Source organism: Megalops cyprinoides, chromosome 2 (genome assembly GCF_013368585.1).
Source record: "Megalops cyprinoides isolate fMegCyp1 chromosome 2, fMegCyp1.pri, whole genome shotgun sequence".
Classification (NCBI taxonomy): Eukaryota; Metazoa; Chordata; class Actinopteri; order Elopiformes; family Megalopidae; genus Megalops; species Megalops cyprinoides.
The window spans coordinates 65,608,668-65,627,500 of NC_050584.1; the positions used below are offsets into that span (position 1 = coordinate 65,608,668).

Genomic DNA, 18,833 nt, shown 5'->3' on the forward strand with positions numbered 1-18,833 from the left:
TGCTAAGCCGACAAACTCCCTTTTAAATAGCCTAATACAGTTAAACTGTGCACACGTCGTGAAATTACTTGGCAGACACGCTTCTGTTTTAGTTATATTTAGGCAAAGCTGTTTCGAAGGAAAACTCGTGCAAACGTAGCGGCATTCATTGCTCACTGGTTGCGATCGGGGTAGTTACGCACAGACTAGGTTTATTGCATTTCGGTTGCGCAAAGATTTAACGGCATAGCTGGTACATAAAAACACCACACAACAACTATATCAATTACCGTGTGACGCATATGATCGTCTCTGCATTTATAACCCCCGTTGTGAGCACGTTTGTAAGTCGCTGTGGAAGAGCGGCTGCTAAATGTAAATGTACATACAATGTACAAATGGCTAAATGCTGTACACAACAACCCTAAAATTCCTACTGTTTCACGGCGAACCCAACCTGACCCATATAAAGAAAATAACGAAAAAATGGACCTTGCAAAATGATTGTGATTGAAAGTTGAGAGGCCCGTTAAGATCTTGGTGTAGGCTAACTAATCATTACCGCAGAGGAAAGAGACGAAACCCCCTTGCTCGAACACAATGCTTACGAAATTTGTATCAAATGGCAATTGTAAGTTCTGATAAACTATTGCATATTCTTCGACAGCTTATTAATACATTCACAGAAGCAAAACTGACAATCACAATAACAAACACGCTGAATTCTATTGGAACATTATTGTTGCATTCCATATCAAATTTTAAAAACACACAAGCTGCATACTTCCACAACAAATATACTTAATATAGGCTAATTAAGCTGCTGCAGTCCATTACTCTGTAATAAAACATCCTAATGTAATTATTGTATCGGAATGGAGGAGCGTACATTCGTATTACTCATAAAAGTAACATTAGTGTTGAGGTGTTGTGTCTTAGCTTAAACTGAAATATTTTTTACACGAGAATTCAGCTTGGTAGCCTACATTTACACGCCCAGATACGACGTTCGATAATTCGCCAGTCTCCGCTAATATTTACCTAAAATATCGTCAATGTCGTCTAAAAAAAACCATAATGTCAAGCTGAAACGATTTTGCCTTCTTATACGCGACTCCTACTTAAAATTGACAAAAATGGGCGTGTAAGTCCAGTGACAGGAGCGGATGTCTAAACATCTCGCACTCACTTCCTTATACTTTCACATCTGCTAAAAAGGTAGTCATTGCAACTATAGTCTCCTTCTAAAAAACGTATAATTCAAATAATCCATACTACTTTCCTGTGCATGAAACACACATGAAGAAGCCACAGAAATCATACATTAGAACATTTTTAACCATAGCCTAACAACGTATACAGATGTACTGGACTATGACAGCTTTCCACGCATAAGCTTCAAGTTTTCCCACGTCGTTTTCCTTACCTGCCCGGCATTAATGCTGGTCACATCCCATCTTGAAGTGACCGTATGCCACCGATTAAGCCCGTCACGGTCCCTGCCGCGTCCAAATGCGTCAATGATCTCGAAAATGGAGATAAAAAACCTCAACGCTAGGTACAGTGAGAATAGAGATGTGGATACAGCACCACTAGCAGTGTAGGAGGACTTCACACAAGCTCACTCTCTAGAGCTGATTTTTTTTAGTATCGTTTAAAAGCTGTTTCACTTCACGGTACAGGGCCAGTGTGCCCCTCCCCCTGCTTTCTCTGTTTAACCCCTGTTCTCGTCAATATTAGAAAGTAAACGTTTTATTAACACCAACATTCATTTTCAGTAATGGGACTGTTCACGTTACCCAGGTTAGCCTACTTTGCTGGAATCAATTGGGTTATTGTTATTGAATAGACCAACGCACGTCTATAGCCTATTTTAAAAACATGTAACTTAGGTCTACTTGTATAACATCAATTTGACTTTAAAAGTGGAACGAAAGGTTCATTTAGGGGGTTATATTTCATGACGAATACATACCCTTTTCATCATTCAGATGCGTATAAAACGATTATTGAAATTCACTTCATTTTTGTGTACCTGAGTAATAGCTAACAGGGTGAGTGTCAATTAATCGCCAAGTGATAATTAACAGGCCTAACAGGCCTAAAAACTCTGAGTCTACCTTGATGAACGTAATAGTTGACTATGTATGTTACTGTCGTTTAAACTGAAATAAATAAATCAATAAAATCAGATTAGGCTAATTGAAATACGACTGCATGACCTCTCATTCAGTGAAGAATACTAGCCTACCCTATCGCTAAAGGTACATGCGAACTTGTAACTAATAACGATTCACAAAACGGAAACTCGTGTGCAGGTGGAACATAAACATCAATACCCAGTATCCTTTGCGACAGCAAACTTGACACTAATCGGATCACAGTCTTCACGGTATAATTTAACCCGATTAAGCACTAGGCGATGTCCTAAAGCGACGTGGTGGCATCACGGAATAACGACAAACAGTCGGCAGATTTCGCTTAGTGAGCGACATGAAAAACAACATGCGTTTGCCATAAAGAAACTGACCGGAACACTGTTGGCGATATACCTAGATGGTAATAATCCCCGTTACTATCCACTAGCCTACTGCTCAAAAATTAAATTCGGTAATCAATTATACGAGTTCTTCTCATCGGTAGCATGTCATCCGCGAAGGTTATTAAGCATAAAGCTGTCGAAACTAAAACAAGGCCGGCTCAAACGAAAACAAGGACGGTGGAAACTAAACCGAAATCATACACGAATCCTAGTAAAAAGAGGGCAGCGAGTTGCCCAAGATGTAACCATAGCAACGAATGTGAAGCCACGAAGACGTCTGCTGCCGACCGTGGGACTAAAACTAAAAACCAAACGAAACCCAAACAGACTAATGTTACTGCTTCACCAAAACTGCAGCACACCGCCTCGGATCAGAAGGACCGATCGCGTCACATGACGATATATGAACTTCCAAGGTAGGAGCACCTGTTCTCTTGTTCTTCTAGGACAGGGGCCGCAAAGCAACAATACACCTGTAATAAACCCTTAGACCTGTTCGCTTAATCAACAAATTAACCCATCAGAAGACATTCTTTTAGGTGTTTTGTACGTTTTCTGATTGTCATATGAAAATACGTTTATGTCAAAGGCTATAGGCCTTATAAATTAGTTAGTATAGGAGTCTAAATTAGGCCTGTGATCTAATTAGACCTGCTCATATAGAAGGTGTTGATGGATACGTTTGTTTCTTGTAATGCAGTCACAAGGCCTTCACGGTCATTGCACCAAACCCAAAGAAAAGACGCGAGATACAGAAAAGTAAGTCAAATGTTTTGTGTCACGTTGCCTACACTCCATGTAGAATAGCACCGCATAGGCGAGTAACAGTAGCTAGGCTATGTGAAAGTTTGTAGGCCTATATTTCAACGCGTTTCCAATTCTGCGTTCCGAGATTATGCAAGAGACCTAATGTGTAATAGCTGGTTTGGGGTAAAAAAAAATGGGGCAAAATCGTATAACTCATCATCGTCGTCGTCAATGGAAAGTGGACTGTATATATGAGCTCTCATTCGCCACGTGTGTCTGCAGAGGCGGAGGCGGAGCTGGCGGCTCTGGAGGACCTGAGGCTGAGTCGCGCTATGGGGTACGTGTCCATCGCCCCCAGCACCGTGGGTAAGTGTACCGCCAGTGTCGCTGCGACAGCCGCTGTGATGCACCTGTTGGCTTGGGAAAATGATTTGTGGGGCAGCTGCGTGGAGTAGCCGTTAGGACATTGCACACTACAGTGTAAGGGAAAGGGTAAAATCACTGGTAACTACCTACATGTTAGGTAGGTAACTGAATCACCCTGTATGAAATTAGGATCACACAGCAAGTTCAATGAGTTTGCTGGGCCAGCCAGTGATTAAGACAAAACCTTCTTAAAATGGTTTCTAATCATAAGAGATGTAAAAGAGCTTTATTGTCATTGTTCAGGACAACAAAATTACAGTTTCTTCTCCGTGTCAGTGCTGTGACAACATACAATAAGAATTAAAGACGATTCTTAGACAAGACAATTGAAGAATAATGTGTAATAAGTTTATAACAGGCCCTCTGTCAAGGACTGTAATAAACCGCTAGTATTAGGCATCCAGTAGAAGGCAAATACTTATTTGGTCAATATTGTGATCTAACTGCTGGTCGACAAAGACTTGCAGTACAGAAAATCCCCACAGCGGGGCATCATAATGCAAAGTTCCGTGGGAAAAAAATAGGCCCACATCAAATCTGCAATGCACTTTGTAACTTTGAAAAAGGACAGTTAGGAAGTTCAACATCATGTATTTTGTCACAGTGTAATGTCAGTGCAAAATCTGTAGCAGTGGAGTCACACTTGCTCTATATTAGCAAGCAAAGTGGGATGTGAGCATTGCAGCAACAGTCCTTTGGCCAGGCAGACACAAAATGTCACGTTGTGTATGTGGGCAGGATGTTGCCCCAAAACACATCATTGTAGATACAAAATATAAATCAGATGCATATCAATTAAAATGTAACCAGATAAACACAGCCCAAAGAAGGTGAAGAAAAGGGTTAGCTTAGAAAGTGTTGAAGCATTTCCCAAATACACAGGCATGGCAGGGGAAGTAGGTGATTCTGAGCTGTTGTTATCTTACTCATTGTTTTGAACTTTCTTTTAATTTTATTATTATAGGAGGGTGCTTAACTTTGGAAGAAGTTAGAAACAAGCAACAGGAAGAGATGCAAATGAGCCGGAAGGTAAAACAGGTAGGCTATGTCAGTGCCCTGGAATGTTTTTGCCACTATTCCAGCTAATTGTCTGGCCGAAGCCTTTAATGAGCGTGACTTCCGTAAAGTATATACAAACTATGCAAAACGCAGTACAGATCACGAACAGTGTAAAGGTAAGAGCATTACTGCCGACCAGGAGGACACAAAGGGCCGTTCTGTGCCAGTAAATCACAGCTGCTTTCTGAATGAGTATTCATGGGAACTCCTTTGTAAATGAGGAGTACCAGTTGTAGGCTGTGATCTTTCAGAATGAGTATATTTAAGTTTCTATAGCTGTGGTAGGCCAGCCTGGTCCTGGGGTGACAGGGATGTGTCTGATTTTTGTTTGGTCCGAGCTCTAAAGCACTTAATTGGATCAGCGGTGATGCTAAATGGATACAGGTGGCCGTGTGCTGAAGTTGCTCTGGGTCTCACTGGCGGCACACGATAACCAAGAGGTCGGACAGACCAAAAACCGGAAACCTCTCAGCACTCCAGAGGACCAGGGTCACTGCCGTATGACGTACACTGTTAACCATATCCCTTTGACCTGCCCATCATTTTTGCAGGTGAAAAGAGGCCTGCCTGAGACTTCTGTCCCACATAAATGAAGCTTTGTCATGTGCTCACTGCGTAAACAGTCTGAAAAGGAGACAAGGGGAGAAGTTGGGAGTTAGTTCAGGGTGGGTAATGATTTCTAAACCGATTTTGTTATAATGATCAGTTTGCTTATAGGACAACATATAATGCTGTGAATACCATAACTAATGATCATTAAGGTGACAGATATAATTATTTAAGAAGACTTGTTGTATTGTAATTCACTAACTACTTTAAGGATTACCTCTACAGCTTACAGTTACATTTGTAATTTTGCTACAGTTACCCCATAAATAGTGAATACAGGATTTATGTGGACCTGTGACTTAATTTCTTACATTTTGTTGCATTTCAGTGGAAGCATTACCATAGTGTGCTGAAAAAAGAACATTGTTTGTAATTGCGGGATTATTATTTGTTTAATTTTGCCTGAATTGTTGAAATATGAATAAATTCTGTGAATATTTTTCTTTGACTTTTGTATTTGTTATAAGGTATTGATAACATTTGAAAAGCTGTCATCCAAATGATTAGTACCATTTGCACAAATAAAAATAAATGGCAATCTTCACATGTTTTGATCATCATCAATCCTTTTTTTTCCGAATTTGGAGGTTAAAAATCTTTCATAGAATGTTAAGGTTATTTTTTTTTCTATCTGGAATTTAATAGAATCGGAGTTGAGGCAAAGATATTATTTGTAATAGTCAGGACCGCCGCTAAAGTATAATTTTGACAGTGGGGAAAGCAAATTACAAATACGTAAGTCAAAGAGCACCAGAGTTTGACCTTGTTTCCAAAAATCGAATGGGGTTTGCCAAGAGAAACTCCATTTAACCTCATGTGACCACACCGTATCTTGAAACTACAATACCCAGAAGCCATGGAGCGCGTTTGATGACGGCGTCGCAGCGGAATGTTTTGGTTCAGGATCATACATTTACAGAGGGGTAACAAAACAATACATGTTAAGCAAATATTGATATAAATGTAAAATTTGTGTACTGACAGTACTGAATTTTTTGACATTTTTAAAAAATATTGTCTCTCTTTCCCAATATGCATTGGTCTGTTTATATTTTATTTCATTTGAAGAAAGCAAGATCCATCCAGCCCACTTGCCTCACTTCCATTGGTGTGTTTGCAATGCCATGTAGGCGTGTGCAATAGCTTGCTATCTTACCTGGCTTCATATTTTGATGTTTTGTGTGTATGTTCAGGCAGTTTCCGAATATAGCCATACGTTTAATTTATTCCAGTTAGAGGTGTAGGTGTGATGGTACGCGTGAAAAGTATTTTATTAGGTAGTTAGCAGTCTGATTTAGTGTGGTAGCTCACTAACTCATCCCTTGGATTAGTTAGTTTGGAGGCCTCTGGCGAAGGTGTTTTGGCAGCAGCTAGTTAGGAAGCTGGTTAGCTACCAAGTAACACCGAACAGACGATCACCTTATTACTTCCTATTAAAGAGCTTGTGTTCACGTTTTTGAATAGTTCACTGATTTGATTTTTGATCACAATTCTCTGCTACCTGTCTGATGTTTGATCGGCGCCTACTGTAAGTTGTAATAATTTCCCGTCTTCCTTTTGCTGAGTTGGGGTAGCTAACGTTAGCCATTAGCCAGTCTGTTAGCCTAGCGAAGATCCAAATCCCAAAGTTTTCAAGTTTTCAAGATGCCAACGCTGCGGGACAGCACCATGTCCCACCCCGGCGACAATCCTCACCAGGTCCGGGTGAAAGCCTACTACAAAGGGTAAGTAAAATTAGAGATGTGACTATCTTAGTCTAGTGTCGATCGGGGTGTATACTGTATTGGGTGGAAATTAATGTGTTAGACCCATGCAACCTTTACTGTTTACTAAATTAGCTATCTTAAGGCAAGCGGGCAGTTAGTGAAACTTTGCCAACTTGTTTGCTAGTTAGCGGCAGAGACGTTGGACGGTATTTCTCCCCAGTCAACACAATTTGACAGATCGTTAACGTTTGCTAGCTAATTTGCCATAATTCAACGGCTTGATGGTTTGCGGTATATAACATGCATTTACATTTAGACTGTAGCTATGCTGCATATGGCGACAGACAATTCTCAGAGCTGACGTCTAATTTTAGGCTTGTCAGGGGCATTGTATATCTCTGTATCATATTGTAAGTAAATTACCATAGCGAACTGTTGTTTTGTACTGTTGAAGACAGCAGTGTTTTGGAAATAGCTGTAACTTAACGTCGTGGGACGGTTTTTACGAAGCCCGAAACTATCGTAATGGACCATCAATCTTCCAAGCAAGCGCTACTGACACATTGCTGTATTAAAATGGCCTAATACAGGTACTGCGCAGATTTCAATATTGGGACTAATGTAAGTGAGGCTGACCAGGTCAGTATATTCAACTGTTTAACTTAAATATAAATGTTATTTACAACATCCCCCTTAAGCTGACGTCTTTACGTGGGCTGCTTTTTGGAACTCATACATTCGCATTTTAACGAAGCCATTTGGATACAACTGCAGGGTCGTTCCCGTGATTCAAACCTGCAACCTTTTCCTCCCTGAACTGAATAACAGGACAGACTATTGACATATGTCCCCAGGGGCATAATTTTTGTAACAATAACATCCAAAATACAGCAAGGTTCCATTATTTGGTTAGTATTTAGATACATTTCCATGCTTTTTGGTTGAACATCTTATTAATTATTTGATAGCAGTAGTTTTGTGTGACGTAATTAACACAATATTTTGGAAAATATTACTAAGGAGAGGCAGAGATTCGCCACCCTGACTTTGCTGAGGGCGTTGCTTTGGCTTGAGGCTGTGTGTAAAAAAATTGAGGCTTTGAGGAGTAAGTGTAATCCGAGAAAAAGACATTTGTGCATGAAGTCCAGTCATAAACTGTCATCGGCTGTGTAAAGTTTGTCGTCGGAACTTGAAAAACGAGTCATGTGAGGAGTTCGTACCAGACACGGAGCGTTCCCTGGCGTTCCCGAAACGCACCGCCTCCCTCCCGCCGCGCACGGAGGCTTTCAGAATAGTAACGTCTAAATGATCAGATGCAGCTGTTTAAAAAAATTCAAAATATGGCAGAAATGTAGGAAGCACCAGTGAATACGTAACGACATTGAGTAATCTGAAGTTATGTTTTTTTTCCTGTATCAACTGTCTGGTCATGCTTTAGGTATTTCTGCATTCATGAATGAGCCGTACTCACTGTGTGTAATCATGCCATATCTGTGTGTGTGATTAAAATTTGATGAATAAAGTAGTAGTAAAAATACAACACTCTGGAGGACTTTCTTTTAGGTCGTGTTTTCGAGCTGGCAGCAGCATATCGTTACTTGTCTGTTTCTCTCCCCAGCCGTGCGCGGTTGCGGTGATCGTGTGCTGCATCACCGATTCCGCCTGGTGGATCGAGAGTAAAGTTTTCAAATGAGGTTTATCTCGGAATAAATCCCTCTCAAGCCGGGAAGTGAGGGTTGTTGTGTTTAAATGACATCTGATTGCTTTATTGTCATTTTTTTTTCTACGAAGTCAAAAGACTTCACCTCAAGCAAATGGGGAGGTTTTTCAATCGTTTTCTCCCCCGTAGGTACTAGGGTGGATTTCTTTTGAATTTTACCGAGACGGGCCCAGGACGGGCAGGCACAGGCAAAGACTGAGCTGTTACATCAGGGAGACTGAGCACAGATCTCTGTCAGAGGGCGGGAGGCAGACCTGGCTTCCCGTTCTTAAAGGAGCAGTGTGGCAACAGCCTAACCAGAGGGTTGCAGACACGAATCGTGATTGGGGCACCGCTTCTGTACCCTGTAGCGTGGTTCTGAACCTGAGCTGCCTCAGTACAATGTCCGGCTGTAGAAGTGGGTGCCAGCGTGTAACTGTTGAAACTGTTGAAACTTGGTCATGCAGCACTTCTAATATTGTGGCTCCTTGTGTAGGTTTTTGCGTTGTTTGTTTTGTGTTGTGCTCTGCTTCATTTGTAAATCACTTTGGATGAAAGCGTAAATGTAGAAATGAAAGGTATACAGTCAGGCCTTGATAAGCACCTCCAAAGAGCCAAATAATAATATTTAACTACATATATATGTGTTCGTGTGTGTGTGTGTGTGTGTGTACACACACAATGCAGTTTTGTCAGCAGAAGTTTTTTTTTGCTCGATATGGGTGGGGCATGGTGAAGCAGGTGGGCCAATGCGTGGATATATCAGCGTTTGGGCTTTTGGGCTCTCTCCCCTGGAGCCCAGCCCACCGGTGCATCAGAGCTGTGGGTGCCTGCTCCTTCTTAATGAGAGCTCAGGGTTCAGGGCGTGTCTGCCACTCCCTGCACACTCAAAGGCTCATAGCCCGAGCCCTGCCTCCCATGCCCGGCCTTCCTACACGCACAGGCGCACATAGCGGAGGAGGTGCACTGTAGCCCGCTCTGCGTCTGTAAATACACAGTCACAAGCCCTGTCAGGGCAGCAGCCGTCCGGCCGGGTGCGGGCAGGTCCTGCCGGCGGGTCCCAGCTGTGCAGAGTCTGAGCAGTGAGGCGGTGGCCTGTTTCACGAAGAAGGGTGGCCTGCCTGTGCTCAGCTCAGGCTCCCCCCCCCCCATGGAGAGGTGTGTTGACCCCCAGATGTTTGACGCTTCTGTTGAGGTGGCTTGGTGGAGGTCAGCGTTTCTTCCCAGGGTGTACCCCCACCCAGCTCGCTCTATGTGTTTTAACAAAGGCAAGCCCACACTCCTGTTACTGTTGCTGGCTGCTGCAAATGATCACACAGACGCGGCTCGCTCAGAGGACAACGCCTGCGCGCGTCTCTCTAGGTCCCACCCATCTTAACGGAAGAGCCGTGTGGGGCGTGGCCACGGAGACCGAGGCCTTTATCTCCGCCCTCCCCTCAGCCTCGACCTACACCAGCTGCCTGTCCTTTGCCGCAGCACTCTGCAGGGAGGAGCACAAAAGCCTGCTGAAAAGTCTCTGTGGCTACGAAGGAGGGCCAATGGCGGCCGTCATCGCCAGGCCCGGAGCCCCGAGGCGCTGAGCTATTTCTGTCCTGCCACATTGTCAGTGCTCCGCCAGCCAGCGCGCATGCATGCGGGTGTGTGTGTGCGTGTCCATCTGAACGTGGGTGGGGGCTGCGGGTGTGTGTGTGCGTGTCCATCTGAACGTGGGTGGGGGCTGCGGGTGTGTGTGCGTGTGCGTGTCCATCTGAACGTGGGCGGGGGTTTTTTTTGTTGTTGTTTTGTTTTTTTGTTTTTTTGCACGTATAAATGTGCCTGTGTGTGTGTGTGTGTGTGTGTGTGTCAGGAGCAGGCAGGGCTGTTTATCTTAGGGTGCTCTGCGCTGGAGAGCTGGTTGATTTTTGTGTAAAATGTGAGCGTTTGGCCTTCTAGCCCTCGGTTGCGGTCAGTGTGAAACGGTTCTTTTCTGGGGAGCTTCTCCTCGCTTCGTGCCGCACAGGAAGTGATGTGCGGTAAAGTCAGAGTGGGTGCCACGCCTGAGGCCTGAGGGGCAGTGAGTGAGGGCATAGCTGCAGGAGCGCTCTGTGCAGAAATGGACCTGCTGTGTGTGGGGGACCTGGCCACGGCCTCACGGGGCCCTACGGCCCTCTGTCCCCCTGTCCCCCTGTCCCTCTGTCCCCCTGTCCCCCTGTTCTTCATCAAACTCTCTGTGTCTCTGTCTCTTTGTTACACTGTCTGTCTGTACCTGTATCACCTGTATCCGTTGAGCAGTCCATGCCCCAGTCACTCTGTGACTCTTTTCCCCTCTCCATCGAGCATTCTGCCTCTGCCGCTCCGTGACTCTGTGGCTCTGTTGCCCTGTCCATCGAGCACTCTATCCCTATGTTGTTCTGTGACTCGGTGACCTATCCATTGAGCCCTCTACGCCTCTGTTTGTTCTGTGACTCTGTTGCTGCGTCCCTCTCTGCCCCTGTCCTGGTTGCAGGTTTGCACTGTGACCTGCCATCCATCATGGGGTAGGAGAAGTGTCCACTCTACCCCAGGGCCAGGACACCCAGATTTCCATCCATCTTCCCACTCCTTATGATGTTCGACATTGATGGTGAATTTTTGATAACCTCAGACAAATGGGCAGCAACGGGCGGCAGTGTAGCGTAGTGGTTAAGGAGCAGGACTCGTAACCGAAAGGTTGCCGGTTCAATCCCCGCTAGGACACTGCTGCTGTATTTTTGGGCAAGGTGCTCAACCCACAGTTGCCTCAGTAAATATCCAGCTGTATAAATGGATAACATTGTAAAGACCTAACCTATGTAAGTCGCTTTGGATAAAAGCGTCTGCCAAATGAATAAATGTAAATGTAAACAAATGTGTAGCCACAGGATCAACCACCTTGAGAGTTTACTTTATTATTGGAAGACTGACATGCCAGAAGAATGTGTCCTGGCTTGGGATTTCAGACTTGATGAAGCAGGCGTTGTTGAGGTATGCAAGTGATTGTTAAAGTTCCTGTGGTACAGATGGGTTGAGAAAAGGCTGTCACCTGTCTGTTTTCTCATCCACACAGGACAGTAGGTGGCAGTATGCTCCTATACGTTGGTTCGCAGTCTGTCATTAAATCCACTGAAGAAGAAGACGGTTGGCAATGCAGGTCACTCCAAAGAGAGATTTTTTTGATCTGGGTGCAAACGAAAAGAAAGTGACCTTTCAGCGTCAGTGTCATCGGCGGTGTCCTCCAAACAGAATCTTTCTCTGTGTGACCTGAGGGCCCTGTTTGTTATCATTTCTGTTACCTCACTCGATCATTTCTGGGAAGGTCAGTCTGTACTCACTGCGCAACCTGCTGACCAGCCTGACATCACTTTAGGCGGCTCTGGTTCAGACACACCATGACAACCCTCTAAACACACATAAGCACACTTACAGCAGAAAGCACGTCTCTACACCCCCTACAAGAGCGCCCCCATGTGGCTGGCAGCTGTGACTCCTGGATGAGCGCAGGCTGTGCTTGCTATCAGTTGCCATGACAGCGGGCATCCCAGCCCGCTGTCTGCTAGGCAGGTGGAGTAGCTGAGAGCTTTGGAGGGGGACTTAGATGCTCCCGGGCCTGGTGACTCCTCGGCTTTTTTATTTACCAAAACGAGCAACCACCCCCGCACCCCCAGCTCAGAGTCCCTGCAGGGCTCATAACCGAAAGGTTGCCAGTCGGATTCCCCACTGGGTCAAGAGACTAAACCCACAGCTGCCTCAGTAAGTATCCAGCTGTATAAATGGATAACGTACAAATTATAACCTAAGTTAAGTAAGTCACTCTGGATAAGAGCATCTGCTAAATGACTACCACGGGTTCACTCGCCACAGACAGGAAGAAGCAGAAAGTGCCAGCCGGCTGAGGTGCTGCGGGAACACCTGCCTCTGTGTTGAAACGGCCTAGCTTTCGGCGTTGAACCCCGCGCTCTCCACACTAGTGTTGCATGCAAGGTGTCTGAGTGGTTACCACCTTGCTATTCACACATGCCTCGGGCTATGAGCGGGGGGGGGCGGGGGGCAGAAAATGGTGGAACGTGGCTGTTTGAATTGAACGGGGTCTCGGAAAGGTCATCCTGTGCGGTGCAGGCATCACCCTCAGGCTGTGGCCCGGGAGGCCCAGAACTGAACTGGGGTCAGGCTGAAACGCGAGCAGCTCACACCTCGAGTCTGTGGCCTGGGGGGGCTGCCCCTGGCCTGCTGTGAGGGAGAGTGCCATATCAGCTCATTAAGATGAGCACCAGTGTCCTTCCAGAGGAGATGTGATGGCTCTTCCCCCTGTGGGATCCGGCGGGAATCACATGCCTGTTTCTCTCCGCCTCCCAGGTCCTTGTACTTGGGTTTACAGCCATGTATAAATCTTTCATGTCCCATAAGCTTATGACCCTCAGGCTTTACCTCTCCAGGCTCTCCCGCCATATTGACTTCAGGCCTGATGGCCTGATGTGTTATTATACTATACGGTTTCCGTATGTAGAACTTTCAGTTTCATTCATCAAGACAGCTGAGTGCATGGAGGTCTAAATATCCTTAATGAAGACAGTACTAGGAGCCTGTGGGTTTCAGATGAAGATATGATTCTGCGTTGTTATGACCACTCAAGGCCACTCACAGCGTTCCCCGTCTCTCCAATCCAGCTGATGTGTGCATCTCTCTCTGCCCTCCAATGGATTTGCCTGCTGTAGCCTGTTGTCTAATCGTACAGAGTAGTCCTTAGACAGTGAAACGATGGCCGTTTTCTTTCGCAAACTTTCCATTTACTCCCTCCCTCTATGTCGGGGAATTCTTTCTACTTTTTCACCAGATGCTTCTGCCTTTTCATTTCTTTTTTTTTTGTTTATTCCATCTGGAAAATGTAGGCTTATTCCATCAAGCTCTTTGTCACAGCGCAATTGTAAAAGTGCACTATAACAAATCCATGTTGAAGGATCGTTCGTCACAAGCCCTCTATAAAAACAGGACCACATAAAGCACACACACATTCTCATAAAAACGCCTATCAATAGATGGAGAACCTCCTCCCTCAATAACCAGCCAGTCTCATCTCTCTATTCATAAGTGGGCAGATGCCAGTAACCAGCCAGTGTCATCTCTGTATTCACAAATGGGTAGATGACTCGTCAGCTTACACTGACACGGATTTCACAGAAAAAATGCCTTAACCAACTGAACCACTTGGGAGCCCCCTAAAGCCATAGACTCTGACATGGAAGTTCTACTGATTTATGAACACAGAGATTGTTTGAGCTGCTGTAGCCTCCTTAATGTTTTATAGTGGTACTGTACTTCTCCCGCTCATCCATCACCTTTCCCTGGGCGGAATTAATAAAGGAACCAGATTTTAGAAGAGCGGTATTTCAGTGAATGCAAATTTAGGCTAAACTTCTCTTAATGTGCATCTCCTGTTCATGTGTATGTGTGTGTGTGTGATGCTGATGGTCTGGTGAGATCTTGTACTCTTTCACATACTGTGGCAGACTGACTGTCACTAACATGTAATATCACGTATGGTTCGCCACACGTCTCCAGCAGTGGCGTTAATTGCCTCTGCTGGGGGTTGGGGAGAGACCTTTCAGATTTTCCAATTTAGTCTCCTTCCTGACTTGCTTTGATCATTCCCCCTGAAAGAACAGTGCCCTGTGAAGCTCCCTGCCACTTTTCAGCTGTAAGCGGAGCTTTACTGAGCACAAGCTGATTGACGTAGTGCGAGAGGGAAAGGGCAGGGATGGAGGGAGGGAGAGTGAGCGAGTCAGTGAGTGAGCCTGAAAGAGGACGCAGTTACCCAATCCTGGCAGTGTCGTAACCCTGTCTAGGCTGTATCTATTCTCGCCGGGTTCTCATTATTAAGTTAATGAGCTGCTGTTAACTGAATACTGATCTGGAAGCCCAGTACTGAATGCTTATGCAAAGGATGCAAGAGGGAGACAGAACAGGGCATCTTTATTGTGCTGAAATGCAAATGTAATAATGGTAATAGTGTCACGCCCTCCCTGAGCAGGGATACTGCAAGCCTGTCAGCCTTGGCGGTGTACCTTTCTACAGATACGCCAGGCAATGTCGTTGTCTTAAGGGGTTATCGCGCTATCCCCGAAACGTCTCAGGGCGGCGTGCAGCTAGTACACATTCGGCTTGCTTAAATACAACAGAACGAAATGAAAGATTGACGTTACCTACAGTTTCGGGACACGGACGCCAAAGCTTCACCCTTTCCGTGGCCAGCCCGCACCAGTCGCCCCGCGACGGACAGCCCGGCCTTGGCGTAGCGAAGAGAGAGTAGCGTTCGCTGGCTTTGTTGCGTTTGCGTCGTTCAGTTTTAATATCTAAAAGGTCCCCGTTCACTTCTGTTGCGCTATGCTTGTTAACGCTCTTCGGTTGGTCGCCTTCCCAGGACTTAACACATAGAAAAGGAAATTGCGCAAAAAAACGTCGCGGTAGAGTGGTCGGTCATAAACTGCAGTAGGGTATTCAGTTTTCCCGCGGGAGGCCAGCTTCAGCAGTCCACATTGGTCCACAGTGGCAGCCACACCGGTGCATGCGCAACCCCACCGGAAATAGCCTCATTCCACGTATCGCCCCGGGTGATAGGGTCAAACCACTCATTCATTAAGCAACGCCAACCCTCTTTTCATATTGTACCAAGCAAGCCGAAGTGTTTTAGGAACCCACTAATACTAACAATGAAATTTACTCAAATAAATCTGACAAAACAGGTATCAATAATAATAACAGGCTCATCTGGGGACTAATAAGATCTTCTGGCACTCTCAAGGGTCATTTTAGATCTCACAGGAAATGGCCTGTCCGTAACAATAGTAATAATGCACTTATATCTGCACAGCCCTTCTTAGACTCGGAGCACTTAAGAAGGATCCAGCAGAGAGCAGGTAGGATTAGAGCCGGCAAATATAGAGGAACCAGAATGTGACACAGTGCAGGTCAGGACGGGAGAGGTGCAAAAGCGTAGGAATCAGCCGTGGCTGAGTGAGTGCTGTTTTAAACGGAAGCCTCGTCAGGCAGGTGTCATACTTCCTCTGGCTCTTTTCACAGAGACAGAGTGAGACGCAGAGCTTCAGTCCTGGTTGTTCTCTGTCTCGTTGCAGTGACATCATGATTAACCACTTTGAGCCGTCCATCTCCTTCGACTGGCTGCAGACCAAAGTGCGGGACATGTGTTGCATGGACAACGACCAGCAGTTCACCATGAAGTGGATCGATGAGGAGGGTACTGTATGCTCCTCCCCTGCACGCCTGTGTGTGTGAGAGTGTGTGTGTGTGTGTGCGTGTCTGTATCTGTGTGTGTGTGTGTGTATGTGTGTATGTCTGCGTGTGTGTGTGTGTGTATCTGTGTCTGTCTCAGACTCCCCTGTTTTGGTGGTGACACCTCACAAACAGTACACATTACCTCCTGAATTTAAACACAGTGCAGCTCAGGGGTCGGGGGATCGATGATGACGATGATGAAGGCTCAGATGAAGACAGTGACTTCTGAAAAAAGATTGCCTTCCTCCCTTTTAACCACACGGACCGCCAAGAGACAGGATGTTTCTGCCAAATTTAACCACACGCACCCACCCACGGTGGTGCGCGAACCACCAAGAGGCTGTAGAGGATGTTTCTGCGCCAGCAGCTGTGAGACGGAGCGGGAGGCCCACCCACATCCTCACAGGAGGAGCCACAAAGGCCTTTTCCCATGATCCTCTGGGGGCGTGCGCGGTGCTGAGTGCTGTGGCAGCGCAGTGGATCTGAGAGAGCGAGGCTCGCCCGCCCCCTCTCTGCGTGGAGCAGCAGCCGGGTGTACAGTTGGAGGGGGAAGGAGAGGAGCGGGTTAAAGGTGGCGTGTGTTAAACTGGTCCTGCTCTGAGCCACAGACAGGAGTGTGCCCGGGTCGCCGTGGCAACAACCGCGTGAGCGGCAGACAGGAGCGTCCTCCGGTTGCCTTGACATCACACGCTCATGCAGGATGTCATCCTCCACAGGGGCTTCTTAACAGCTTCCCCCCAGCCAGCATTGGGGGGGGGGGGATTTGTAACCTCTCACCAATGACAGCAGGCCTATCTCCATGTTTTCACACCTATGCCAGGTGTTGATGCCAGGGCTCGACCGGTTATCTACCAATAGGCCAGGCCTGGTGCTACAGGGGTGCTTAAGGGTGCATTGCACCCCCAGACAGAACTCAGTGCATCCCCAGTTGTCTGCTTATATCCTGATGTCTACATAGTAGTAGTATTTATGATTTTTTGTGCACCCCTGTGGATTGCAAGTGCACTCCTCTGTATTTTCCCCTGACGCTGAGCCTGCAACAGGCACCTCCGTGTCAGAGAAATGGGACACCACAGGGAAACAGAAATACATGGTGCACCTCACAGAGTGACCGTCACAGTGCTCACAGCAGACTGCGGGGGGTTTGATGTCCACCGAAACTCAGCCGCTTGTACTGGTACAAACGCATCTGCCCGGCCTTCCTGCTGATGCTCCATGACATGTCCGTTAAGATCAGTCGCAGATATTCCACAGCACCTACATTAAGATGAGCTGTGATGGTTTGAAGTCCTTTTCTTCTAACCCCCGCTGCTTTCTCTCCTCGCAGGGGACCCCTGCACGGTGTCATCTCAGCTGGAACTGGAGGAGGCTCTGCGTCTCTACGAGCTCAACAAAGACTCGGAGCTCATCATCCACGGTAACCCAGCGTCGGGAGCGGGCAGTCGCCCCCCCGGCCCCTTTCACAAGCCTCTCCTTCGTTAGGCTTCTGAGGAGCTAATCAGGGCTTCTGGAACCTCCCCCCGCGAGGGACGCAGCTGGAGACCTGAGCTGAGGAGCCGGAACAGGGCCTAACGGCATCTTCATCTTCCGTCCGTCAGACTCGGTCTAATTGCATGCGTTTCTGTGTGTGACTGTGGCCCCGAGTCACAGGTAGCGCAGGTGTGTGGGCGGGAAGCAGGGACCTCTCTCTGCGGCTCCCTGGTGTCTCAGCTACCCACCTTACCGCTACCTTACCGCTACCTCACCTACCCACCCTACCGCTACCTTGCCTACCTATCTTACTGCTACCTTACCTACCCACCCTACCGCTACCTTACCGCTACCTCACCTACCTATCTTACCGCTTCCTAACCTACCTGCCTACGTTACCGCTACCTTACCTACCCACCTTACCGCTACCTTACCGCTACCTCACCTACCTGCCTACCTTACCGCTACCTCACCTACCTACCTACCTTACCACTAACTTACCCACCTGCCTACCTTACTGCTACCGTACCTCAGCTGCAGAAATGGATAAAATGTCAGATGTTACCTGTGCAGATCACCCTCACCTACCAAGCCAATTAAGTAATGACCAAAAGAAATTAGATTTTTTTTCCTAATATGAGAAGCCTGTTTCCTGTGTACATTTCAGTATGGGAAGCCTGTTTCGCTTATACAGTGTAGTATGAAGTATGAGAAACACGTTTCCTGTTTCCTTTTTAGTAGGAGAAGCATGTTTCCTACGTTCATTTTAATATGTGAAATATATTTCTTACACATGTTAACATGAGGAGTCTGCTTCCTGTCTCTCTGGCAGTGGCGGTCTCATGGCTCTGGATACTCCAGTTTGAGGGTCGGCTGTGTGCTCCGGCAGCCGCTTTGTGACCCCTCGTATGCTGTTTTGAAAGTGTTGATGAACGCCCTGTCTCTTGCTCCCCTCAGTTACTACAGCAGACAGTTCGACAGTAGATTTGACACGGTAGTAGAATCTGATGAATGGTCTTGCCTCTCTTCAGTCAGGCAGCGCAGTAGATGCAAGATGGTGACAGCGTTTGAATAACCCGTCTCTCTCTCCCTTGTCAGTGTTCCCCTGTGTGCCTGAGAAGCCGGGAATGCCGTGTCCAGGGGAGGACAGTAAGTGGCCGCCCTCTCGGTGTCCCTAATTCAGCCGGCAGTCATGTGGTGTGCATGCTGAATGAGCCTCCCGCATAGCAGAGGTGACTGCTGTTTCAGTCACTGTGTCTGTGCTGCTGTGGTGTGCGTGCTGAGTGAGCCTCCCGCATAGCAGAGGTGACTG

At 46.6% G+C, this 18,833-nt stretch overlaps 2 protein-coding genes across 2 annotated transcripts in view; both read left to right on the forward strand.

The window, feature by feature from the left end:
* Positions 1-2,465: 2,465 nt before the first annotated feature.
* On the forward strand, positions 2,466-5,365 carry zgc:194621 (uncharacterized protein LOC795037 homolog). The gene is made up of 5 exons (XM_036554703.1): positions 2,466-2,937; positions 3,222-3,280; positions 3,551-3,634; positions 4,659-4,732; positions 5,305-5,365. The coding sequence occupies exons 1-5, from the start codon at positions 2,624-2,626 to the stop codon at positions 5,344-5,346; spliced, it is 573 nt and encodes a 190-aa protein (XP_036410596.1). The 5' UTR covers positions 2,466-2,623; the 3' UTR covers positions 5,347-5,365.
* A 1,641-nt stretch (positions 5,366-7,006) lies between these two features.
* The window catches only part of LOC118772978 (protein kinase C iota type-like), a 24,096-nt gene continuing 12,269 nt past the window's right edge, over positions 7,007-18,833 (forward strand). The window contains exons 1-4 of the mRNA XM_036521690.1: positions 7,007-7,086; positions 15,892-16,013; positions 17,379-17,468; positions 18,620-18,670. Coding sequence (XP_036377583.1) covers positions 7,007-7,086; positions 15,892-16,013; positions 17,379-17,468; positions 18,620-18,670 — 343 coding nt within the window. The remainder of the gene's footprint in view (positions 7,087-15,891; positions 16,014-17,378; positions 17,469-18,619; positions 18,671-18,833) is intronic.